This window comes from Podarcis gaigeae (assembly GCF_964106915.1).
Source record: "Podarcis gaigeae genome assembly, chromosome: 1".
Classification (NCBI taxonomy): domain Eukaryota; kingdom Metazoa; phylum Chordata; class Lepidosauria; order Squamata; family Lacertidae; genus Podarcis; species Podarcis gaigeae.
This window is the reverse complement of record NC_139678.1, coordinates 58,397,591-58,424,342: the sequence shown is the minus strand read 5'-3', so window position 1 is coordinate 58,424,342 and position 26,752 is coordinate 58,397,591. Positions and strand designations below refer to the sequence as shown.

At 39.6% G+C, this 26,752-nt stretch overlaps 1 protein-coding gene across 11 annotated transcripts in view; it reads left to right on the top strand.

Moving 5' to 3' along the window:
- PPFIA1 (PTPRF interacting protein alpha 1) overlaps positions 1-26,124 on the top strand; it is a 55,060-nt gene extending 28,936 nt beyond the window's left edge. Inside the window, exons 12-31 of one of the 11 annotated variants that reach the window (XM_083749435.1) lie at positions 196-258; positions 1,102-1,181; positions 1,311-1,458; positions 3,025-3,248; positions 4,342-4,576; positions 6,001-6,030; positions 6,862-7,013; positions 8,127-8,299; positions 9,520-9,613; positions 11,355-11,436; positions 11,528-11,728; positions 13,680-13,742; positions 14,574-14,600; positions 15,639-15,814; positions 15,911-16,008; positions 17,648-17,823; positions 18,104-18,172; positions 21,635-21,800; positions 23,370-23,440; positions 24,723-26,124. In XM_083749435.1, the coding sequence (XP_083605561.1) occupies positions 196-258; positions 1,102-1,181; positions 1,311-1,458; positions 3,025-3,248; positions 4,342-4,576; positions 6,001-6,030; positions 6,862-7,013; positions 8,127-8,299; positions 9,520-9,613; positions 11,355-11,436; positions 11,528-11,728; positions 13,680-13,742; positions 14,574-14,600; positions 15,639-15,814; positions 15,911-16,008; positions 17,648-17,823; positions 18,104-18,172; positions 21,635-21,800; positions 23,370-23,428 (2,316 nt within the window). In that variant the 3' untranslated portion in view covers positions 23,429-23,440; positions 24,723-26,124. The remainder of the gene's footprint in view (positions 1-195; positions 259-1,101; positions 1,182-1,310; positions 1,459-3,024; positions 3,249-4,341; positions 4,577-6,000; positions 6,031-6,861; positions 7,014-8,126; positions 8,300-9,519; positions 9,614-11,354; positions 11,437-11,527; positions 11,729-13,679; positions 13,743-14,573; positions 14,601-15,638; positions 15,815-15,910; positions 16,009-17,647; positions 17,824-18,103; positions 18,173-21,634; positions 21,801-23,369; positions 23,441-24,722) is intronic. The other 10 variants (XM_083749439.1, XM_083749443.1, XM_083749438.1 and 7 more) reach the window with 10 other exon arrangements.
- The last annotated feature ends 628 nt before the right edge of the window (positions 26,125-26,752 follow it).

The window sequence follows — 26,752 nt, the reverse complement described above, 5'->3', positions numbered from 1 at the left end:
TATTAATGTTTATCTTATTTAAGGAGAGTGTACAAGAGCTCGTGTATCTTAAATTGAGCCAAAGAGGCAAACAAGTAGAGCTAAACAAGCAGGTGCTCACATCTATAACCTTTTGGTAGTATTTAAGAACTTTAAAATGCTAAGTATTGCAAAGGGTCACATTCTTAAATCCTAATGAACTTAATTTTGTTCCAGAATGCTCTTGTTCGTGAAGTTGAAAATGCTAAGAAACACGTTGAAGAGCTTCAGAATGAAAAGGTATTGACTGAAAATGAAATGCCTTACTTTATACCATGGTTGTAAAGCAGTGAAACAAAATTTGGCATGAGGAAAGGAATAAATTACCACAACTGTTAAAAAAAATGCCTGCTTCGAAGATGATTGTACCACAGATCATGCTGCAACAGCCCAGGGATCACTAATGCCCAGAAAGCATACATCTGTAATGGAGTCATTTTTTGTTTAGACATTCCCAGAAACTTGCTGAGGTTTTTTTCTCTTTACAGTAGGGGTGGCTAACTTCCAGTTTGGGGCCTAATTACACCTCCCCCATGTAATTCTTTCTGGCCCCCCCCAATCCCACTGATGTTGGAGATAGCAAAAAGAAAAAATGTAGTAGATGCAGTACTAACGTTGACATATTGCCCCTTCTACAGTCATAAGATTGATCATTTGACAGAAGAGGGGTCTATAACCCCCTTCAGATAATCTGCATGGATTATTTGAGGAGGGGGAGTTGTGCATGTGAGAGTCTGGGGTGGGTATACTTACCATTGGCATATGGTTCACTGGAGGGTTGGCCCAAAGGTAAATGTGGCTCTTGAGCCAAAACTGGTTAGCCATCCCAGCTGTTGGGGTTCAGGGAGGAATAGACCCAGTCCCCTGTCCTTTGAAATATAGTTATTCAGAGCCATTCTAGAAATAATAAGTAAGTGAGGGACAGTTGACCAAAATGGTTTTTGAAAAAACTTTTCATTGAGATGGGCCTTGAACATTAGAAATTCAAAACAATACTAATCTTATGAACCAATGTATGTGATTTATGTTTTGAAAAGAAATATATAACGGTAAAAGGAATTTATTACTTGCTTTTCTTTGTAGGATCAACTGGTACTAAACATTGAAGCAATGAGGTCTGAAAATGACCAGATGAGGATCAGAGGCCCTTCCCTTCATCATAGGTATAAGTAACAACACATATGCTTTTCTTCATTATAAAGTATTGCTAGATGAATGCCTTCGTCTAAATTACTGACATTTGAGAGAGTGTCTCTTATTAATGCAAAATATGGTATCTGCTCTGGTTTCAGTCGACCACATCTGGGTAGTGTGCCAGATTTCAGATATCCACTGGCACCTTCAGCCATAGCTGACAATCAAACAGATTCTTATAGCACCTCAGTGTTAAGACGTCCACAAAAAGGACGTTTGGCAGCTCTGCGAGATGAACCTTCAAAGGTATGAACTTTTTGTTAAAGCACTCTTATAATAGCATGTTTTAACACACAGTTTTTTCATCTCAAAGCTATAAGAAGCCTATTGAAATGATATTTATATATACAAAATAAGGTCCATATTAAAACAAGTTTGAAGATGTTCTTGACTATCAAAGACTTGAGGGTGGATCAAAAGTACTACTTGCAAAATGTGACTTAAAACTCTGTGACTTTTTGATCCAGCGGAGGCTTTCATGAATGCAAGGGAAAGGGAGGGTGATTGATTGACAGGTTTCTTTTGCAATTTCCCCTTTCTTATGCAGCCCTCCCATGCTATTCTGGACAGTCCCCCCAAACCCCACCCTGGTGGGGCAGAGGGAAAGAGGAATAATAAAATAAAATAGTCTCATTCTCCCTTGTTCACAGAAGCCTCTGCTGGGTCAAAGAACTGTCCATGAACAGAATAACAGGGTAGCGCAAACCAAAAAAGGGGTGTTACTATGAAAAGAAGCAAAAAGCATGCAGAAGGAAAAAAGAAAATGATTTACTGTATTTTTTGCCCTATAGGACGCACTTTTTTCCCTCCAAAAATGAAGGGGAAATGTGTGTGCGTCCAACGGGGCGAATGCAGGCTTTCGCTGAAGCCTGGAGAGCGAGAGGGGTCAGTGCGCACTGACCCCTCTCGCTCTCCAGGCTTCAGGAAGCTATCCGCAAGCCTTGGGAGCCTGCAGGACTTCCCGCCGGGCTCCCACGGCTTGTGGAGAGCTGCCTGCATCCCGAAGCCTAGGGCGCACACCCCGGGCTTCGGGCAGCTCTCTGCAAGCCTGGGGAGACCAGTGCGACGTTGTGCCAGGCTCCCTAGGCTTGCAGATAACAGTCTGTTCTGGGGGCTGGGGTCGGGGTGAAAATAATTTTTCTTTCTCCCCACCCCCCCAAAAAAACTAGGTGCGCGAAAAATACGGTATTACTTATCTAATTTGGACCCCTCTGGACCAAGGAAACGCAGATATGTAGAAGTTCCATATGAAATTCCTTTATGAAGGAACAGAGTGGTCTGATCATTTTCTTTTTCCTACCAGCTAAAGCTGTGCACCTAGTTCCAAATGCTGGATTTGATATATTTGTGTGAAGTAATAAATAGATGGTATTGCTGCTTTGACACACTGAGTTAATTGCGGGAAGCTGGATTACTGAATTTTGGATGTCTTTCCCCCCCTGCTTATTACTGCTAGGCAGCTAGAATGAGGTCATGACAAAAGCAAAATTCTCATCTAAAAAACTGAAGTTTCCAAAGCTATTTAAGAAACTTAAGTAATGGAATTACCTTTTGTTTCACTTACATAATGTTGCATTTATGTACTATATCTTGATTTTTTATAATCTATCTTATTCGGTAGAAATAATAATGACTATGAACATGATATTACAATTATTGTTTTGGTTTTATTGCATTCTTAATATTGCTGCCTTGATGGATTACTGCAGCATGTAAGTTAAGTCTTAGTGATTTTATCTGTCTATCTTATCTTATCTATATGTTAACTGAGAGACATTTGCAATTAAAACTCAGATCACATATATTAAACAGGTTCAGACCCTTAATGAGCAAGACTGGGAGCGTGCGCAACAAGCAAGTGTGTTGGCAAATGTTGCACAAGCCTTTGAGAGCGATGTTGATATCTCAGACGGTGAGGATGACAGAGAAACAATATTCAGCTCAGTTGACATCTTGTCACCTAGTGGTCAGGCAGATGCCCAGACTTTAGCCATGATGCTTCAGGAACAGTTGGATGCCATCAACAATGAAATTAGGTACAGTATACATTTGTATCATTTACTTAAATTTCCACTATTTGATGTGAGAATGTATTCTTCCTGTATGTCTAGTTTGTTTACTCTCATTTCTTTTCGTTCACATAAGTTATAGCAATAGGTGTGTTTAATTTACCCAGTGCTCTTCCATTTGTATGGATATAGATATGATTTTTCTACATTGTCAGTTTGCCAGAGTTCTTGAAAAATTAACTCAATGTGATTATTTCTAACTGCTGTGGTAGTAGCATGGCTTCTCCAAACAGCATGAATCTTTACTTTTTCTTAATGAAGGATCGTGTCTGTGAACACAAAGCAAAAATTTAAGATCTGCTGTATTTGGTTATTTTGTGAGTGTTGAATCATTTGCCTTAAAGACAAGCAGCAAATTATTTTTCATGAAAAAGAGCTTTAAGTAAATTTAATGTCCCTACCTAGCTTTAATAGTAGCTGCCACTCTTGAAGAATCCCCCCCCCCCCAAAAGGGGTATATATGCAGACAACAGTGTAGGAGTTAGTACAGAGGCTGCAGGCTGGGGGTAAAATGCAAAAATAGCCTCACAATCTTATTTCCTCACAGAAGTCTCTGTTAGATCAAATACTGCATATATCCATGAAGGGACAGTGTAGGATGCAGTCCCAAATGAGTACCTCTTCAGTAGAATTCCAGTAGTAATACTGTACCTTTCATGAGGACTTGTAAAGAAGTACAATGGAACCTTTGTTCTCAAACTTAATGATTTCCGGAAGTCCATTTGACTCCTGCAACCATTCGAAATCCAAGGCGCGGCTTCCGATTGGCTGCAGGAGCTTCCTGCACTCAAGCGGAAGCTGCATCGGACATTCGGCTTCCAAAAACCGTTTGAAAACCGGAACACTTCCAGGTTATCACCGTTTGGGAGCTGATTTCTTTGTCAACTAAGCCGTTCAAGAACCTTGAACTGTACCCTTAAACAGCTTATCATAACTTGAGTTATTGATGAAAATAGCAAGTTAATTGATGGCAGTGAAGCTTTGATAACATTGGATAAAATGTGCGTCTTTTGTGGCAGATACATTGCATAAAGGAATTGCATTCTTTCTTTCTTTTTAGACTGATACAAGAAGAAAAGGAAAACACTGAGCAGCGAGCAGAGGAAATTGAAAGCCGTGTTGGTAGTGGGAGTTTAGAGAATCTTGGCCGATTTCGGTCATTGAGCTCTCTTCCTCCTCCCTTTCCTGGTGGCTCCCTTTCTGGCTCCTCTCCACCTGGCAGTGGTCGTTCCACCCCGCGACGAATGCCACATAGTCCTGCTCGAGAAGTGGACAGACTAGGCATCATGACGCTAGTAAGTGTCTCTGTTTTCCTCCCAGGGGGAAATCCCTATGATTAGGTCTTGTGTTGTTCCCCATTTTTCTGTGTGTCTTGTTTTCTTGTGTTTGCATACTGGTCACCTTTATCAGGAATTTCAGACTGTTTGCATGTAGCATGCAGCCACCTAACCCACCCATCAGAAGTTGTCTAGTGTATGTTCAACTTTGACACCCCCCCACATGCACACTTAATTTGGAATGGAATGTTGGAAACTTACCATGAATGTTAAACATGAGTTGAGTCCCTGGGAGGTGTCCAAGGCTACATCCTTCTAGGTAGAGATAAAAGATACAGGTAAAGGATCTCTGGACAGTTAAGTCCAGCCAAAGGCGACTATAGGGTGCGGCACTCATCGAGGGAGCTGGCATTTGTCCACAGACAGCTTTCCTGGTCATGTGGCCATGAATAAACTGCTTCTGGTGCAATGGAACATGATGAAGAGTGCCAGAGTACATAGAAATGCTATTTACCTGTTTATCTACTTGCACTGGTGTGCTTTCAAACTGCTAGGTTGGCAGGTGCTGGGTCAGATCAATGAGAGCTCACCTCATTGCACGGAGTCAAACTGCCAACCTTCCACTCAGCAAGCTCAAGAAGTTCAGTGGTTTAGACCACAGCACCACCCACTCTAGGTATAGAGTTGCAACTAATCACATTTACACGGCACTCCACTCTTACCTGGCTTTTCCATCACTCTTGGCTTCCCTCCAAGGTCTCTAGTCCAGGGCCTTGGGTACTCTTTTTGTTCTTGCTTGTGCTGTTCCTTTTCCTTAATTCTACAATGCATTTTGCTCAGCTTTGACATGAAAGGTTCAGCAAGGGGAGGGGATTGTGATTCCCATTTCCTACCTTTCAAGCAGGAGAAATGAGAATTTACTTGGTCATCTCCAAGGGACTCAGCTCGAAACCAATGTTTATGGAAGGTTTCCAACATTTTGGTCTATGGTAGAAGAAGCAGAAAGAGCACTCTACTTCTGTCCTTTATTTTTGTGGCTTTTAAAAATAATCCCTCATGTAAAAAAAAAGTCATTTATAGCAATGCTTAACTAGCGTTAAGAATCCAATTTTTAAAACTGACGTGTGATACTGCAGCAACAATACATGAAGGTAATTTACACTCCAGAGTGATCCCTTACTTATGGTTAAGGTATTCCACCCATTATGTCTGCATCAATCTTAAATGCTGCTTTCCAGGGTTATGCTTAAATATTTTCAGTATAGAGAAATGGTCTGTTTGAGCAGTGGTTTCATGAGTAGGTTAAATAGAGCATATGGCTTGTCTTCTCCTGGAGAATGTTTTATAACTGCGAAAATCATCCCGTGTGTTCATGCTTTCTAGTTTGAATAATCAAAATACCTGCTTTATCTTAATTTCTCTTCTTTGCATGCTTCTGTCAGCCTAGTGATTTAAGGAAACATCATAGAAAGGTAAATCTTCAGCCATTAATCTCTGTGGAATCTTGAACAATAAAGTCTAGTATAATTAAACTGTATTTTTAAAATGTAAATGGTTTTTGATCAGCATGACCAGAACAAGGAGTTCTCCATGCAGACCTCCACTGCTCCCTTGCTTGCCAGGTGTGCTCATCTCCCTATACTATTTCTGTGGTAACACTTTGCTATTAAGGGAAGGTGGGGGACAAATAAGGATATATGAGATCTACACACCTGCCATTTAGAATGTCTTCCCTTCCAGTTGAAGAGCTATGTATGCATTGTGCGTAGTAGGTATTCCTTGTGTATTTTCTCCATGGCTGATTAATCCCCTTACAATCCCTGCAGCGGTAGAGCAGATATTAGAACAGGTAGAAGTTCAGTCCTATTCTTCACTTCAGGTTTCTACCAAAGCAAAGTGGGAAGGAACCTGAGCCATGCCAGAAAATAGTACATGCATACCATCAGAACTTGGAACAGATGCTCAAAGCATCTCCATGGAGAACAAAAATCTGTTTAAATACCCCTCTGAATTCTGGGCATTGACTTCAGAATTAGTCTCAGATTCCACCAAAGTCTAATTCAAATGCTTATAACTGCAAGAAATATGAGTTCTGTGCAAACTGGCAGACCCTAGATAATACACGAACTTGGTTTGGTTAGAACAAAATATTGTATCATTGCATACAATTTTTCTTTGTTGAAACGGAAGCATATAGATGTAACAGCTGTTGAAATTATAAAATCTATAACACCGAAGAATCTTTACTGTGAGTACTCTGCCTCTTAGAGATGAAGTAATACTTAAATTGTGTTTGTTTGCAGTCTCCAGTTTCAAGAGAAGAAGTTAGAGATGACAAGGCTACAATAAAATGTGAGACCTCACCACCCTCTTCACCTCGATCTCTGCATTTAGATAGAACCTATAAGGGTGCCTTGCATACAGTGAGCCATGAAGATTTAAGAGATCTAAGAAAGTAAGTTATGTTTAAATAGAATATAGCTAAACTGAAGACTGTCATCCTATGTTTTGTTTTGTTGCGTAACATAAAATCAGTACAGTGGTGCCCCGCAAGACGAATGCCTCGCAAGACGAAAAACCCGCAAGACGAAAGGGTTTTCCGTTTTTTGAGGCACTTCGCAAGACGAATTTCCCTATGGGCTTGCTTCGCAAGAAGAAAGCCCATAGGGAAATCTCCGGGGACCTCTTTTAAATGCTGGCGGTGGGGACCAAAGCCTTCCCCCCCCTCCGGCCTTCAGAAGAGGTCCAGGAAGGCCGGCGGGGGCCGAAAGGCTTTGCTCCCCACCGCCAGCATTTTAAAAGCAGTCCGGGATAGCAGGGAAGCGCTTCCCGCTATCCTGGACGGCTTTTGAAGGCAGGCGGGGGGAGCAAAGACTTTTGCTCCCCCGCCGGCCTTCAGAAGAGGTCCAGGATCTCTTCTGAAGGCGGGCGGGGGGTGAAAGTCTTTGCTCCCCCCTGCCTGCCTTCCCGGGAGAGCGGAAAGTCTTTGCTCCCCTCCGCCTGCCTTCAAAAGCTGTCCGCTCTGTCCCGGACAGACTGGTCCCGGACCTGGTCTGAAGGCGGTTTCCATAGGAACGCATTAATTGATTTTTAATGCATTCCTATGGGAAACCGTGCTTCGCAAGACGAAAAACTCGCAAGACGAAAAAACTTGCGGAACGAATTAATTTCGTCTTGCGAGGCACCACTGTATATGATATTGGCTTTTTGGAGTCCTTGGATGCAAACTCCTAGCTTCAGGATTTCTCATTGACTGCCAACAGCTCATACTGTGTGTTTCCTCAACTTCCCCTTTCTCCTCCTTGGCTCCCTTTCTCCTCAGACTTCTACTTCCATTGTTTGCTATTTAGTTGGTTATTTACAGAATTTTATACCAGCTATTACTGTTTTTGGGTGGTGTATAATTGAAACAGAACAAAACAGAAAATATAACACAAACAGAAAATCCCGAAGACACTTTCACAGAAATACTTGTGTGGACAGACTAATTTCCTTAGCACTATGTTGAATATAACCCAAAATGTGTATAGTGCATATTTTTATAGACTTAACTGTATCTGCTTTACAGTTCCACAGGTTCTCAAGATGGACAAGTAAGCAATCCCAGCAGCAGTAATAGTAGCCAAGATTCCCTTCACAAAGCCCCTAAAAAGAAGGGGATAAAATCCTCAATCGGGCGCCTATTTGGTAAGAAAGAAAAGGGTCGACCTGGACAGATCAGCAAAGAGAGCGGAGGACAAGGTTGGTGCATTATTGTACCTAGAACAGAAGGCACAGCAATTCTTAGGCTAATTGTTGTATAGGGTATAAGGTAAAGAAGTCCTAGCTGTGTGGTATGCAGATTACACCTACCTATGCTAGTATAGGCATAAGTGGAAGTTGGTGTCCTTGGCTATGCAGATGACTGTCTCAGCAGAAATCCAAAATGAAAGGTATTAGATCTGAGGCAAATAACTGTGATTCTTCCAAAGCTGACCTTAGTAAGCATTTTATATTTATTTGATTGCTGTTCAAAATACTACTTGTGCTGCTTATCACGTAAGCACCATTGTCTTGCACCTCACTGCCATGAGACCCCAAAGCAGTGACCAAGCAGTCCCTGCCCTTTGCCTACCCATCTGGGTCAATTCACAGCATCCACCACTGAGTAAGTCGAGGAAACTAGGGGTGGGCTCTTAAGTAGATGGATGGATTTATTTAGAAATATTTCCAAGTGGTATATAAGTAGTATAAATCAACATAAACGATAAAGATGTAGAAAAGCAGATCGATATAAAAACCCAATGATACAGGGTCTAATTTTACATATCAAGGAAAGTCCTTTTGTTCAATTGTTATGTGGCTTTGAAATCATCAGATAAAGCAGCTGCAGGAAATTGATAGCTACAGGAAATGTAGGTGTATCAGTTTCTACTACAATCACAATATTTTATTTATTACTACTGTGTTAATATCCCACCTTTTCTCTAAGGAGCTCAGAGTGCCTCCATTTTATATTGATGTTCACTGTTCATTGTCTCTTGGTAAACAAAGGTTTACTGGCTTTTGAACTATACAGTTGGAACTTGAGAGTCACTTCCATAAAGGAAAGAGTTCTTTTTGCTCATAGGACCAACTGTGATCCACTGGAAGTTCCCTGCTGGAGAAAGGGTCCCCATCCACTAATTCCCTCTTCATCCTTCATCACTGCCTCTTATTCTGCTCTGGAGAGCCCTCCAGTTCTCCAGAGCAAATTTTCAGAGGGAAGGACAAATGGGCAAAAAATGCCTCCCTCCCTCTGTCTCCTCTAACGCAAATGTAACTGCTGTGTTTTAATTCTGGAACCTGCCCAATGTATGTATAACATTTTACACTGTTGTACTGCAAACAAACTTGTATGTTGGAAATAAACACAAATGACATTCATTACTGTAATTCTGCTGCGTGCTAAAGTTAAGTACAGGTTTTTTTCATTCTTGCAGTTAGTGTAATGGAAGCAGACAGTTCTACTCAGGATGGCTTGGGACTTGGAAAATTGGGAGGACAAGCAGAAAAAAATAGAAAATTGCAAAAAAAGTAAGTTTTAACTTCTCAGTTCTGTTATCTAAACAGTGAATGTTCTGCAAACTGTTGCTTCAAGTTAGAATTGAATTTTCCTGTTACCAAAAATCTCAAGATATCAAGAAAATGGATATAAAACTATGACAAAAAATCAGGTTTATCTTAAGAAATGTCTGCTGTTTTCCTTTAAATTATGCAGCTTTACTGAACCTTTAAGAATAGCTAGAGTGAAAGATGGCTATACTGGATTGTATACTGGATTGTATACTGTTTCCTGTTCATTTTATCACTATTATTATATGACGCATTGGGAACTGAGAAACAGCTGTAAGTTGAAATAATAATATAAATAAATAAATAATCTTTGCTGGTACATCGAGTCTCAGGACCTGAGTGAATAACATGGGTACAGAGTGGGACAGGGGAAAGGTTGTTAAAGGAAATTCATTTTGTGCTATCCTGTAAGTAGAAAAACAAATGCATTGCTCGTCTTGTCAGTCAGTGTTCTGTCTATCTTTTATTCACCCATAGTGCATCACCATACACTATCATATTCACTTTTATCTATATTAAGTGCTTTTCAAGTTTTAGTTTTACATTTTATTTTCTTTATTTCCTTTTAAATTTTCCATTTCGTGTGGTAGTGCAAAATCAGGGTAAGTTGATTTTAATTTAACTTTTGCAGAATGTGAATGTGTGATGTATTGGGAAACTATTTTTTAAAAGATTTGTGTTAAAACATCAGCCATTACCTTTTTGAATTATTTTCCTTGCAAGATTCTAAAGAACATTCTGCTGAAACATTTTCAGCAAAATCCTGCCAGCATCTTCATGAATTAGGTATAATTCATGAATCCTGCCATAACTTGTTAGTGTGCTGTAAAACAAAAATTCTTGACATAAATTCTTTAGTCCTAGCATTTGATTTTAAACTGTTTGAGTTGATTTTTTAAAAAAAAATGTGTTGCAAAAATGTACTTTTGTAGTGGGTGCTGTTGTCAACCGAAGAAGAGTGAATCAGTTCGGCTACAGAACAGTCAAGTTCCTCAGCTCATCTACCATTATACTCCCTAGCATTTTCACATACAGTTTCTCCCTTCACTGTGTCTAATGTGTATTTAGAAAATGAGCACATGTTTTAGATTAGAGAACATGCATTCATAGTCATATAATAAAATAAGGTAGAAAATAGTTTCGGCCCTCTTATGTTTCGTTTTCGAATTTTAAGGGATGGTACTTCTCAAATTGTGTTAGGAACCCTTAGAATCCTCAATGTCATAAGAGTTCTTAAGGGAAAAGATCACTAATAGACTTTCCCAAAAGATAGCATTCCCCACACTGCTTAAAAAAGCAGAACCCCAAAAGAGTGTTGCATGCATTTACTTAATATACTTGTCAGTGGTTCTTGGTAACAGTAAATACAGGTTCTGAAACCCCTTCATATTGAGGCTGCCCAAACCTTTCATGTAGAAACTATTCTCCCCTAGGTAGTGCTTGTCTAGTGCACCTGCACATGATAACTAATTTAGACCAGGTGCTTCAGCAGTGTAATGGATTCTGCTTTCCAAAGGTCTGGTGCAATCCATTATTCTAATGTGACTTTTCTACTTATCTCATGCAGTGTGCTTGCCATGCTGCTGTCGCTCTTGGACAATTTGCTGTGTTCATAGAGTTGCTGAAACCAAGGGGGAAATCGCTGAAGGACAATCAGTAAAAATACAAGCACTTCACAAGTATATTTTGCTGTTTTTTAAAGGCATGAACTGCTTGAGGAAGCCCGGAGGCAAGGTTTACCCTTTGCTCAGTGGGATGGGCCAACTGTGGTTGTCTGGTTAGAGGTAAGGAGTCTTTACAATAATGAACTCAGTGCAGCATGGCTTCTAACTTGAAACTTGTGGGTGATCCTCTTCCTGTTTTTCTCCTTTCCAGTTGTGGGTTGGGATGCCAGCCTGGTACGTAGCTGCTTGCCGTGCAAATGTGAAAAGTGGTGCTATAATGTCAGCCTTATCTGATACTGAAATACAACGTGAAATTGGAATCAGTAACCCTCTACATAGGTTAAAGCTGAGACTTGCCATTCAAGAGATTATGTCACTAACAAGTCCATCTGCTCCTCCTACATCAAGAACGGTAAGTTGGAAAGCAATGATGTCTCTTAACTAAAGAAAAGCTAGCATATCTTTTAGAATTCTGCTTTTTGTGGAGGTCTGCATTAAAAAAGACAAATAAAATAAAATAAAGTTAGGGATAGCTGTTAGAAAATGACAAAATGAAGTGACCTGTTGAAACAAGTTTGCAAAAAGTTATGGTTAGTAACTGTGCTTAAAAAAGTAATGACTGCAAGAAGAACGCCAGTTTTAGGCAGGTTCTTGGGATCATTTATGACATGCTAAGATTTAAAGGCATGTTTGAAATGTTAGGCAACACTAATATTTTTAACTAGACGTTTGTTACTGTAAGTAGGGGTCCACAGTTTTGCTCACTATGATCAGTATCCTGTGTTCTTCTGTTGAGCATGACACGCCTCCAGCCTCCCAAATTTGGAGCTGGACAATGGGGCAAGTGTCATCCACAGAGTACTGCTCCTTTTCTAAGGCTTTCCAAGCACTTTGGAAGCACAGCATCAAAGCAACCCCCAACCCTCATCTCAGTTTAGAATATTTTGGAGCAGAGATCCTTTTGTGTTTCCGGCTCTGGAGAAGAGGTGTGGGGCTTGATTTTACTGTGTTCTTCCAGGACACTTGGAGTACCTTGTATAACACAACACAGTTTCTGGGACTCAGAAGGGAGGAGGGGTTTGCTTTGAAAGGCACCCGACTTAGATTGGGGATAAAACCTGTCCTGGGGGAAAGGCAGAGTCCTGACATGTCAAACCTTTGGTTGGCTACCAAGGCCAGCCAAAATTTGTGAACCCAGTATTTAAAGATACAGTACCACCCTATTTCAGGCATGTAACGTGAAAGCAATCCCCTTTTAAAAGTGGAACTAAAGGAAGTTGTACCTGTGTTGTATTCTTGTGGGGGGTGGGGGCACAAGTTGAAGGCAGGTTGTTTTGACTGCCACAATTGAATCACATTTCATTATTTACATCTGGGGTGCAGAATGTCAGCCAGTTCAGTGGGGCCTTGATAAATACTGTGCTGTGGATGTGCATACAGATGCAAATCTGCATCCATATAGGCTACATATGCACATCTCATTGTGGGGCTGGAGTGAGAGTGATGGTGACTGCCTCTTGTGAATATCTGCTGTGTCTGTAGAGTGATTTGAAAGAAAACTGACTGAAAAAGAATAAGCAGGATCCATTTCATGTTAGGATCCAGAGTTCCTGTGCTCATGGAACAATTATTGCCACATATGCTCTTGGCTTATCATAAATATATGTTATGTATATTTATGTATTATATTATGTATAAACTTAAACTGATTGCATTCTATATAATTTGGTCTCAAAAGCAACCTGCCTAAACTGAGGTGGTTCACATATAATGCCAGCCATGATTTGGTGTTACATGACTGATCTTCAAACTCTGGTTTGCAATCCTGATTTGGAGCAAAGGCAAGCCATAGTTTTTCGGATGTAACAAAAATCTATGGTTTACCACAAACCTGTAAATGCTTTGGAGTGTGCAAGGGGAGGCATGAGTACACAAACACAACTTGTTCAAGTACTGCCAACCATGTTTTGGCATTGCATGTGAATTGGCACATAGTATACAAGGGGATACAGTAAGTTTCTTCAGAAGGATAGATGCACTCTAAGGAACTAAAATGAAGTATCCCACAGTATTACTTGGCACTGCTAAGTGTAAGGAGTACACCTAGAAGTCATATTATGAGGAATTATACTTTTTCTAATTTTGCTTAAATACAGGGTATACATTAAGTTATTATTTGAAGGGAAATATTTGCCTGCAGGCTTGCATCTTACATCAGTCTGTACTTAACAATCTAGAAACCATTGCTTTTGCCCATGCCTGCTCCTTATATGTACCTGTTGCTTATATATTCTGCAACCTTTCCTCTTTGTTACTGCTTTCCTTTCATTGGATGTGATTGGTTCACTTTGGGGTCATATTAGACCACAGGAAATGTCTGGGTAACACATGAAGAAATGGAAAATCTTACATCTACACCACAAACGGTTAGTTATAGCACTGAACCTTTTTGTGTTTACAGTGCTTTTCCCACTTCTTGAGTGCTTGAATCATGTGCCTCTTAATGTCTCTGAAAAGAGTAGAAATATTAATTCTTCTTGGTTATGGCCTATTTTAATTACTAACCTTCTCTGAAATGTATAATTATGCTGTAAAATGTTTTTCCACCAAGGTCATCATGGGGTTGGGAGAAATTATGTGCATTGAAGGCAAAATCAGTGCGTTGATTTTGGAATTCTTAAGATGTTGCCTAATATTTTACTTGGGTTTACAGCTAAAGGCTGCTTCTTGTGTGGATAAACTAAGCAGCATGTGGTGATTCAATTTACACAAGGGTATAAATATATTGAGAAATTCTTATGTACATAACTTTGAATGCATGATGCTTGCATTCCTAACAATTAGCATGCCATTATTTTGCCTTTCCATTATGGCCACATTCCAGAGGTGTCATTTTATGCGCAGAAAGGACTGTGTACACTGTTCATTGCTAGGATACATATACTAAATGTGACATAATTTTATTACGTATTTTGTGGTTTTATATCTTGATTTTATTCTGTAAACTGCCCTGAGACCCCTGAGTAGAGGGTGGTATATAAATTCAATCTAATAATAATAATAATAATTTCAACAGCCATATTGCTTGTTTTGAGAAGTTTATTGACGTCAAGCCTTCTACAGGTTTGCACAGTTCAGCCATTTGATTATTTTTTGCACACTGGACTGCGGCCATCACCTTGAATTTTCTTGCATTACTAAACTTACAAATACTAACATTTGTGTGTTCTTTTGCTTTTCTAATTACGTAACATCAGGAAGATGTGGAAGGAAGCTGGGCTCAGGTTGGAGACTTTTCTTTTAAACCTTCTGTGTAAAACATCAAAGTTTATTTAACCATAGAAAACTTATTTTTTAAAAAATATATACATTGAAAAACATTTTTGAGGAGAAACTAATGAGTAAATATTTCAAATGTTAACTCACCCAAAATTTATTATTTGAGAAATTATTTGGCATGGAGGTTGGCATTATATTACCTACTTTTGAGGCTTGTTCTCCTGGAGTTCATCACTGGCTTGTGATAGCACAGCAACAAAATGTGTGCCTTTTGCTGATTTTTGTTTCTGTCACAACGCATTCAGATTCAACTAAAATCTGTTTAAATAAGTTAATAACATTTTTCTAACAGCAGCCACTTCCCACTTTGCGTAGCTGGCCAATGCCATTGATTCACATTGTAAACACGTGAAGGGATGGCTTCACATGACATGGTAAGCCAAAATACGACTTCAGTGAGGCTATGCAAACATGCAGGGGATACTCCATACTCATTTTTACAACTGCACCATGCTGACTAAGCTCAAGTTTGACTTTAGTGTATCATCCAAACCAGGAATCATGGTTAAGCCATCCTCTCACTAACCATGAGCTGTAGCCAAGAACAAACTTCTCTATAGCTCGTGGTTAGTCAGGAGAGAACTTAGTTTTGCTCAGTTGAAGGCAGCAGAATGAAAGTCCAGAAGAGAAGGAAACAGCTCCTCTCCAAGAGCAGGTTCTCACAGTCTTACCAAGTCATTGTTTGCCGTACCCAGTTGTGCAAAGCAGGTCAAAGTTTGAAATGGGGAATTGAAATGTACCAGGAAGCTGCAGCCCTGGCACTATCAGAGCATTTGACGATGTGCATCTTCAAATCATTCTTCGCTGTTCACCTAAGTAAATGCTAGCTGCTGTATAAATAAAGTGTGAAGTGGTTTTAATTTTTAAAACATTGCTTTGCATCTTCAGTAGTTACAACCTCTTTCTTGTGTGAAACTGTAAGGCACTGACTAAATATTTTACACCTTATTTAAAATTACACTTCAATGGTTTTCTTTAAATAGACCTTAGCCTATGGTGATATGAACCACGAGTGGATTGGCAACGAGTGGCTTCCCAGTTTGGGGCTCCCTCAGTATCGCAGCTATTTTATGGAATGTCTTGTTGATGCTAGAATGCTGGACCATTTAACTAAAAAAGATCTCCGTGGTCAACTTAAAATGGTTGACAGTTTTCACAGGTAAATAGATTTAAAATAGTCTTTATTAACGAGCATTTTGTCTGTGCATTTCAACATACTTTCCTAATGCCTATTTCCTTTTTAACCTTTTAACAGAAATAGTTTCCAGTGTGGCATTATGTGTCTGCGGAGATTAAATTATGACCGAAAAGAACTTGAAAGAAGAAGAGAAGAAGGCTTGAATGAGATTAAAGGTAGCCATTTTCTTTCCTGGATTGACTCTACTTATGAGAAGTATATGAAATCATGATCCTATATTTTCTGTTGGTTGAAAAATCTCCCAAGTTGCAAGTATGTTCAATGGTAGATTCATGCCAATGTTATATTTTGTATAGAGCTGGTGTTTATGGGGTCTAGCATTGTGTTGTTAGGTCCTGTGTTCAGAACATTTTGACTGCATACTGGAACCACTAAATTTATGGTGTGCTATCTAAAATACCCTTGAACTGTAAACAAGTGCCTATACAATTATATGTACAACTACTGGCCCTATTCATTTGTGAAAGAAGGAAGAATATGCGCAGTAAAAAAACTAGTGCTGTTCTGATCTCACCCTTGTGGTGCAATTTAATGGGGCAAGATACAGGTATTCTAAATAGTACTTACCTCATAGTTGCAAGAATATAGTAGTTAATAATAATAATAACAATAATAACAATAATAATAATAATAATAATAATAATAATAATAATAATAATTTAATATGCTGCCCATCTGACTGGTTGCCCCAGCTATTCTGAGTGGCTTCCAACAAATTAAAACACAATACAACATCTAACTTGAGTGGAAATATTTAACGAAAGGGAGTGGGTGAAATTACTATAATGAAAGCGCATTTGCAGTTCCAGTGAGAGAGAAATGCTAGGCATCAAAAGAGACTGGAAGCTGCACAAGGAGCTTTGAGGTCAGATTTCTAATGCTATGGATGTTTTTGTTTCTTTAAAGGATACATAAATTTTGCTAAAATTCTGTTTTAGAGACTACCGTGATTAAAGAGTATTCCAATTCTTGAAGCAAACAAATGCAAAATAATTACTGTTTAGAAATATTTGCCTTGCAGTTTTTTAATATTAAGAGCTGTATCCAACACGCAATGAGCAAACACAGTAGATTTCAGTTCACACAACAAACTGAGCTCCTGCAATGATATTTGGTCTTCCTTTCCTCCCCTCCTGCTACCTATGTGCCTTCAAGATCCATTCCAGAGTGCTGGGGAGTGCTCTGGAACAATTCTGGGGACATTACAAGGGCGAGGGGAGAAAGGTTTACGGCAGTTGCCTTGTGCAATGTTAGATTCCACCCAGTGTCTACAGTGTTGAAGGAATATTTCATAACCATTACAGTGGTACCTTGGGTTACATACGCTTCAGGTTACAGACTCTGCTAACCCAGAAATATTACCTCGGGTTAAGAACTTTGCTTCAGGATGAGAACAGAAATCGTGCTCCGGCGGCACAGCGGCAGCAGGAGGTCCCATTAGCTAAAGTGGTGCTTCAGGTTAAGAACAGTTTCAGGTTAAGAACGGACCTCTGGAACGAATTAAGTACTTAACCTGAGGTACCACTGTATATGCCAGTATCAGACATTTAGCTGCTTCATACCTTCCGTATTTACAGTCCCACCTGTATTTGGTGCAGAACAATACAAACTGTTGACAATGTATAAAACACTTCATTTGATATTAATTTTAATCAAGTGACAATGTAGTCCCAACATTTATTTCTCAGCTTCAGTAGTATACAGTACAGGAACCACACTTGAAAGAAATTGTATTTTATATATATTGTCAACTTTTTAATGACTCATAACTTTGCTCCCCCCCCCCCCCCACAGATGTCCTTGTCTGGAGCAATGACAGAATGATTCACTGGGTGGTGTCGATTGGTCTCAAAGAATATGCAAATAACCTTATAGAAAGTGGAGTTCATGGCGCACTTGTGGCCTTAGATGAAACTTTTGATTACAATGCATTAGCTCTTTCTCTACAAATTCCCACTCAAAATACACAGGTAATAATGAAGAAATAATTTGATGGGGATGATTCTTATTCATTATCAGAATACAACACTGAATAAGAATTTGTAGTGTGTGGCCTATTTTAACCCTGAAATACTGTATTGGTGTCAAAGAGCATAATGAATCTGTGGGATTGAGATTTAACTTTTTTAAGGCAGAAGTGGGAAGCATATGTTGACTCTAGGTCCCAGATATTCAATATCTTATACATATAGATTTTCCAACTGTAACCCAAAAGTTTGAAATAAGTTTTGCTAATTCTTGTTCACTTAGGCTCGTGCTGTGCTGGAACGAGAGTTCAACAACCTTCTAGTTATGGGCACAGACAGGAGGTTTGATGAAGTGAGTATTTTGGTTTTTAGTTCTATGATTCCATCCAGACTTCTTATTTAGTACATACAGCCACCACGAGTTAATGAAATCCTGCAGCAAACCTTGGGCTCAATTATGGGGACTTTTAACTGGAGTGTGTTTTTGGACTCCCCCTCCTGCTCATTCACTGCCAAGAGATGCAGTCAAGGGGCTCCTAGACAAGTAAGAAGATAATCTCCCCGCCTCTGGTGTCACAGCACCTAAGATTAAGAACAGTTTTCCTGTGTAGGCAGCTGACTCACTGAGATCAAAGATATTTCCACTATTGATCAGTTTCTTTGTTTTAAATTTTAGGAACGGAGTTCTGTATAACCATTTATTCACTATTAGATGTTCAGCGTTTATAAGTCACCAAGAACCTTTCACTACTCCCCACTTTATGGTTGTACAGTATTCAATATAGCACTACGGTGAACATTCCATCAGGGCAAGGATTTATTCTTGTGCAGCAGAATATGTCCTGTCCACCTCCACCCCACCAGTGCAAGCAGATTTTAAGGATGGCACAGGAGGCATGCAGGGAGGAGGAGTGGGAGGGGGACCCCTGTTAATCCTTGCACTAGTTAGTGCAGAACGTCCTGTACTGTATTGGCTGTGCTTCATTTTAACATAGGTTTGCTCTGTTCTCACTAGAAGCAAGTAACTCTAGTCCTCTAATGAGGCTTCCCAGTAAGCTCCACAAACTCTGCCGTGCAGATTCTTGTGCAAACTGCACCACAAGTGAGAGAAAACAGTGTCTCTTCTAAGCTCTCTGCACATTCTGGAGGTCTCAGGAGAGACAGAATCTTGTTTCACTTGCAGGGAGGCTTGGGTAAGTTAAGGAACAGGAAGGACTCCAGCTGTTTTCTTATTGAAATTTCCGTGCAACTGACAAAAATCTCCACCTCTCATTGAAGCCATTTGTTCTCACTGCATTTAGGAAGCTTGGGGGTGAAAGTGGAGCTCCTTCTGACATGAATAGCAGTTTGAAAAAAGGGGGGAAGCAGGGAAATTTCTGTAGGTTCCGTTTTTCTTTTCATGCCACAGTGCAACTGAGAGGAAATGCCTCTGCCAATGTCCTCTCTGCATGTGCCAGAAGATTTGGTTTGTGGAGGGAATTGAGGTTAATGAGGACAGATAGAAGTTTGGTAAGCCGTCAATATTTGTTGATCCCTATTTTAACATAGGAGATTTAAGACGTTTTCCATTAAGTAGAGTTTTCCATCCTCTTGTTATAGCTCTGCATTTGCTGTACCATGTTGGGCAGTGATCATGGCATGTTTTGTTCTTTGGATAAGTGTCAGGCAACTGCGAGTAAGAACTATGCCTCCTCTCTGTGTTGTCCTAGTGGGAATTGTCACCACACTTGCTGTGCTAAAGCATAGGGAGAAAGTGGATAGAGAGATGTTTTTCTGCCTCTCATAATATTAGAAAACTGGGTCATCCAACAAAGCCAAACATTGGAAGATTCGGGACAAGCAAAACGAAGTACTTCTTCATACAGCACACAGCTGAACTACGAAATTCACTGTGGAGTGAATATAAGTTGCTAGGAAGCACAAGTGGGAAAGAGTGCTGTTGAACTCAGGTTCTGCTTCTGGCCTTCAGGCATCTAGTTGACTGCTGTGAGAACAGGATGATGGACTAGATGGGCTTTTGACCTGATAAAGCAGGTCTTTTACATTCTCAGGACATGTATGCCACTTCTACGTATTCAGGGAATAAGCCCTTCAAGTATAAGAGTAGTTTGAGGAATTTATCTCAAATGTGTGCTAGTGAATCTGTTTCCCACTGCAACCCTGGCTGTCTTCTGCTGTTTTCAGTCCAGTAGAGCTGGCCCAAAGTAGCACACTAACCAAAACACAAAAGCGGTCAGGCGTGAATAACTTTAGGATCATTTAGTTTAGGTGGCAAAGTGCCCACTTACCATGGGGGGCAATGGAGGTGAGTCAGGGCTTTTCTAGAAACTGAGGTTTGATTATGGTTATGCAGCACTGGAAAGAACTGAGCAGTCATATAATCAAGTAAGCCTTGATTTTAAAAAAGCAGACTAAACATATAAGAGTGAACAGGGGCAAATGGAAAGGTCAAATTTTGTAAGTGTTGGTTCATTTTTGTTCAGTATCTCAACAGAACAGAGTACAATATACACCCTCCAACCCCTCTTGGAGATCTGTGGATGCTATCCCTGGCTTGTTTTGTTTATGAGACAGCTGAGTTTCTGTAAATTGTACTCCTTCTCAATGAGTTTAAATAGTTTCTTGATTTTTATGTCAAAAAGGATGATTAACTATTGAAAGGCTTCCTATAGGGAGAGCACAAGAGAGTGAGGAGGAGGAGTTGTGGGATGAATGGTACAGCTGTGCACTGTAGCTTTCTACTTCTGATAAGAGAGCTGGTCGGAGGGGAATTCACAGAAGGAAAAGGCTTAAAAAAGGAGAAATATAACATCACCTTGTTTTTCCTTCCTTACATTCTGTTGGAAATGCCAACGAAGGTGATGGTGATTCAGTGAGGTGCAGGACAGACCAGGAGGGCACTTGCAAACTGGGTGGGGGACAAGGGATACTCAGGGGAAAGGGGAGTGGTCAGTAGAAAAGGGAACTCACATTCAAGGGAATTCCAGCATGCCAGAGCTGTTAAGGCTGAGTGGAAAGAGGCTTGGTGAACAAACGGGTAGCCCTGCAAAGAGAATTTGCAGGCACACAAAAAGGAAGGCCAACTGTCTTGTTTGTCCTTGTTTAACAAAAAAGTAGTAAGCTTTTCATTGTTTTTTTGAAGTTCAGTTTACAATACTGCCTGGATATCACTCTTTATTTCTCAGGGCTGTAGGTAGCCAATTAATAAGCAGTACAGTGATTTAATTAGAACCAGAGGAGAACTGTAGTCCTGGAGATCTCAAGCTATTTGAATCACTCTCTCGTCCACATCAATGAGAATTTTGTGGGAAACTCACAGCTTGATTTGTCTGTCCAGCTAAATTTTTGCTTAGCTTATTTTCTCAAACAAAGCAAAAAGGAAACTGTTCAAGGTACACAAAATGGCAACAGAATTGCCCTTCTCACAAAAGGCTGCAGAAACATTTCTTTTCTGCATTAATTTGGAATTCAGTACTGAATTTTTGTAACTAATGTAATGTCTGCTAAAATTGCTTATCGTATTGCATAGTTTCATATTCCTATTAGATGGGGGGAAGACTGTCAGAGACTGACAGCCATGGGAGTAGATAGTCTTTGAAAAGGATGCATGAATGTTGGATTTTTATACTTCATCAATAAAACGATCAGCAACGTGCAAAATATGTGGTTCCAAAGCATCTAAAAATCTAAACCAAAGCACAATGTTCTGAGCCCTCTTGAATATTATGGTTGTGTTGTATATTAATCATATATTAAAGTGTATTGTCTTTCTTTTTTTCATGTTCAATCTTTGTTACACTTGTTAACTTGATAGGATGATGACAAAAGCTTTAGACGAGCACCTTCATGGAGGAAGAAGTTCAGACCAAAGGACATACGGGGCTTAGCAGCTGGATCAGCAGAGACTCTCCCTGCAAACTTCAGAGTTAACACCTCAATGTCTTCACCTTCTATGCAGCCAAAGAAGATGCAAATTGATGGTAATGTAGTGCTTATTTTTTTTAAGCATGATGATGATTTATGCCTGAGGTTGTAAGTGTAATCATCTGCTTTCTTTGTATGGGGAGAGAGGAGGACTTTAACCCTGTGCATGACTTTCAGTAATGCTTTAATTTGTCAGTGAATGATGGCAGCATTAGTAATACTATTTCAGCATTAATAACTGTTCACTTTCTGTGAGACCTAATGAAGCAAACTTTAGGATTGTTTTCAAATGATTTAGAAATCTTTTTTTAAAAAAATATCTGTGTGGTAATGGAACACATCTGAATCTATGTAGCGCATAATGCAATATTGTTGCATGCAATCCACAAAGTATTATTGCTGTACATAATCCAGTTTCAGCTGAGCTTGTATGATGCTCTGCTCTTGGTGGATAGGTATTATTCAGCAGCTGGAAGTGGTAGATTCTACCAGCTATGCAGGTCTTACCAGTAAACAACCTGATTCCTTACCAAAAGGTGGGGAGTCTCTGACCCAGATGTGCTCTCTCAGTAAATGTCATTAGCCAAGACAACCAAGGCAGTTTCAGTGATGTGACCAGGGCTAAAGTCAGATTGGAATGGATCCATGTAATCAGCTTTCTCCAAGCATTCCTAAGGCTAGGCCACCATCACCTTCTCAAACACCTTGCTGCAAAACGGTATATTTGCCACTGGGCAATAGTTTTAATACTTCTGGGTCCAGGGAGGTCGTCTTAATGAAGGGATGCACAGCTGCCTGCCTCAGGGCAGATGGGACACCTGCTATAGTGCCATCTCTCATGTTTTATAGAGTTGTAAGTTACCAAGAGAGTCACCTAGCTCAACTCTCTACAATGCAGGAATCTTTCGCCCAATGTGGGGCTCGAATCCATGATCCTGAAATTCAGAGTCTCATACTCTACTGACTGAGTTGTCCCCTTTCCTTGACCTCTCTTCATTTTGGTTAGTTCTTTTATGGGCTATGTTAGTCAGGTATATGGAGAGGAACTATGTCAGTATTGGCACAGGAGCATAGGGCTAGGAGTCACCTGACCTTAAACACCTAAGTGAGAAGCTGCCATGTGAATATAGCTGGTAGAAGGCTTATAAATTCATGACCCCAGGCACCACATTGAATGCTGCTCTAGGGATAAAGCTGTTAAAGAACCTAGGAAGCTGTCTTACACCAATGCAGAGCGTTGGTCCATTAGTATTGCTTCCAATTCCTGAGGCCCTCTGCACACAAAGCGTGTCTTTTGCTATTGAGCTGTGAGACCTTTTCAAAATTTGTGATTGGGGCGTGTGGTTGTTTTGACCTACTTAGGAGAATGGAAAGTATATGCTGGTGTAGTTTGGTGGGCTGCAGCCAATTTGACAATTAACGGTGGCCCTCAATATGCACAAGGTTTTCCCATCCTTTTCATAAAGTGGCTTACAAATACAAAGTAGTGAATATGTAGCCAATTACTTTACATTCTGCGTAGCTAACATTTTGTAACTTTATGTTGTTACTGTAACTGCATTGATATGTGATTCTAATACTAACTGCATGCTGTGTTCTGCATGTCTTCCTGATTGTTGGAATAGGCAATGTATCAGCAACACAAAGATTGGATTCTGCTACAGTAAGGACTTATTCATGTTAAAGCCTTTTATTGGTAAGTAACAGTGATAGCCTCATTGGGGTGCATTGATGTTTTTAAAGTTACAGTATACAAATATAGGAACACATTCTTGACATCATTCTGGTTGCTGTCTGTGGCATGCTGAAGTCCACATTGATTCGGAAGATGTCCCCCAGAACCACAAACTGCTGTCCAGCCCTATGAATTTAGAAAGCAGTTTTGTGATTCAGCCAAGCAGCTGTAAAAAGGAAGTTGGTGAAAATAGTCCATATACAGCACCAGTATATAATCCCCCTTTGAACAGCTGTCATACCTAGTCCTCAAACTACTTTTTAAACTCCGTAATTTAGACATAAGTTTGAGTTCTGTGGGGACACCTTTTGAAAGGCTCTGTGCGCAGGAGTCATACCCCTTTCTGTATGTCTTTGTGAAATGGGCAGTGTATAAATATTTTAAATAAATCTACATTAGATAAATGTAAAAAAATAAATATTTTCATGCGCTGATAACTGTACTTTCAGCACCAGGCTTTCTAGTTTGTTTTTGGAAGATTGAAAAGGGGGAACTTTTATGTAATGTGCAAATAACTTGTATTGGGGTTTGTAGTATTGTAAGTACAAATACATCTGTATACTTCAAAAAATTTATTCTGTTGTACTGGGTAAGTGAGTGAACAAAAAGCCATGCAGGACGCTGCTCCTTACCCTTTAAAATTCTGTCCAACCCTTAAGGGCTATAATCCTGCTTTTAGGAATAAAGGCTGCCTTCATGGGCGTAACCAAGGGAAGGCAGGGGGGCAGCCTGGCTACGCCCATGGCTAGATCAGCCTCTACAAGTAAATGGTTTGTTTATTGATTAAAATATGTATGCCTTAATTATATCTTTGGAGACACAGTGGATGGGTATACGGAACATTTTATTGTATACAAGATCGATTTATAAATTATTATTGTTCTTCGAAAGGAAGTGCTTTACAGCTAGTTGTGCATCTGGTGCAATTGCACTCATGGGGCCGAGAGGAGTATCCCACTGGTGCTGTGACACTTCTGAGTAAAGTCATTCCATACAACTGATCAGCTTTTGGATGTAGAGGAAAGGGGAAGTCTGGGCAGAGTTGGTTTCCCCCCTTCCTTTGCCTAACAGCCAGTTGGCGCTGTGACAGGCTTTCACTGCCTCCCTTGATTGAGGCTGTGAAAAGAGAGTAAAACTGCATGTAGTCTCCCCTCTGTGCTTGTCATTCCTTGGATCAGAGAGATGGTGCATACTTTTTCCTGACTTGACTTCTGCAACTAACTGAGTCTTACTTTATTTTCAGTTTATCCCCACTATTTCTACAGATGACCTGAAACATTTTGAATCAAAGACCGTATTTTGGAAACAATTCAAATCTTTAATCTTGTTAATACTTGTTAAATCAACACTTTGAAATATTTTATTACAGAGTTTTTAATTAGATGAATTTGTGAGTACTATAGAGAAAGTATTTTAGACTTAAATGTTTCTTATATTTATGTAAGTGTATGTGAGTCTTATTACTTACCTTTGTATTCAGTCTATAAATCAAATTACTGCCGATTTGTTAATTTTAGTCTCTTCAACTGAATGTACTGTAATGCTTGTATGTATCGACCCCTATAAGCAATGTAGGGTTTTTGTAAATTATGCAGTTATTGTAATTATCAGTAATAAGTTTTTAATAATAAACACAGGTGAAAAGGATTTTACTATCTTTGTAAAGGTATCCTGACTCAAGCAGTATATATATTTTGGCATTTGGAAAATGCTAGCTAGCTCTAAAATGTTAAATAAATCCCATTTTTTTCAGAGAAGCATATGTTTATTAATAAAGTGGGCATGGTACCTGCTTCTATTTCCGTTCATAACTCTACTTTTTCCACCTAGCATATGATTTTAATGTGGATTTATTTAAGTCTTCTGTTCAATATAACTTGCTTTAAATGAAATTCTAAAATGTGGGATTTATTTGAATACTATGAAATGTGTGTGAGACCTGGTGAGCTCATTTATAACTACTTTTTTGTGGCTATATTTGTACAGTCTATGTTCATTGACTGAGCATAAGCCATAAGCGGAAATATTTTCTCTTAACCGAGGATAGCTCCTAATAGTACTCAACAGGCAACGAAGTGCTCTCCTGTATTTTGATGTGAAACTGTTTTTCGGAAAAATACTGATGCAATTCTTCTAAGTGGACCAATCATGATGCGCAACTGTCTCATGACGAAAATGCTGATGGCCCATGAGGCTAAAGCGTGTAGTAGTGCAACTATTAAAAAGGCCTTATTTTTCTTACGCCATCTTTTGCATATATTTATAAACTTGTTTTAAATTTTGGACAAAAAATTAATTGTTAATAGCGTTAGCCATTTCAACCAATATAAGTAGAAAAATGCATCATTCTTTTTTAAAAATTGCATCTTTAAGAGGCCAGCGAGGAATGAGTTCAGATTATGGTGCATTATTTATTATGCAATAATATATACAGCATGTCTTTTTCTGTTTTGGTTTTGGCTCTTTTTAATTGTACGACTGAAATTCATCGTTACTGTTTTGTTGTTTTTTCTATTAATCTTTTATGTGTACTTCTGATTATGTAACAAAATATGTACAGACTAAGTACTTTTGAACTATTTTTATCACAGTATTATTTATTGCTTTCTTTCAATAAAGTACTGAAGCATTTTTTCCACTGCCAACAATGGGGGTTGAAGTGTTTTGAAGTGAGATTTCAAGTAATTAATTGATGTGGATGAGATTTCTTGTGAAGCATCCAGTCATGTTCCCCTTTGCTGAAACCAGCTTTCCCCAGCCCAGATGCCCTCCAGATGATTTTGAAGCACAACTTCCAGAATTAGACTACAACTTGGGTGAGGCTGGTTTAAACTGAGGCAAGTCCAATAACCTTCAAGACACTTAAGCTACCCATGGGGTAGCACAATGTAGTGTTTGAGTAGCTTTGCACTACAACTCCCATTCTCCTATTGCCCATGCTTGCTGGAGACTGATGTGAATTACCCAGAACATCTGGAAAGCACGGCCTGTGCTGTGTCACAGTCTGTTTACGTTCCTAAAGTGTAGCCCTACATTAGATTGCGGCTTTGATGGTTAACTCCATTGGACTCCAGTGCAACTTTACAGTAAGCCTGCATAACAATGCATGGCTGAGCACCTCAGCTGTGTGCAGGATTGGAACCCTGCTGATGAAAATTTGTCTCAAAATGTGCCACATAAAACAATCATTTCTAGAATGCTTCAGTAAGTGGGTTGCTTTTAAACCTTTTGAAGTTCATCCCACAGTTGAACTGATGAAACTGCTGTTGCCTT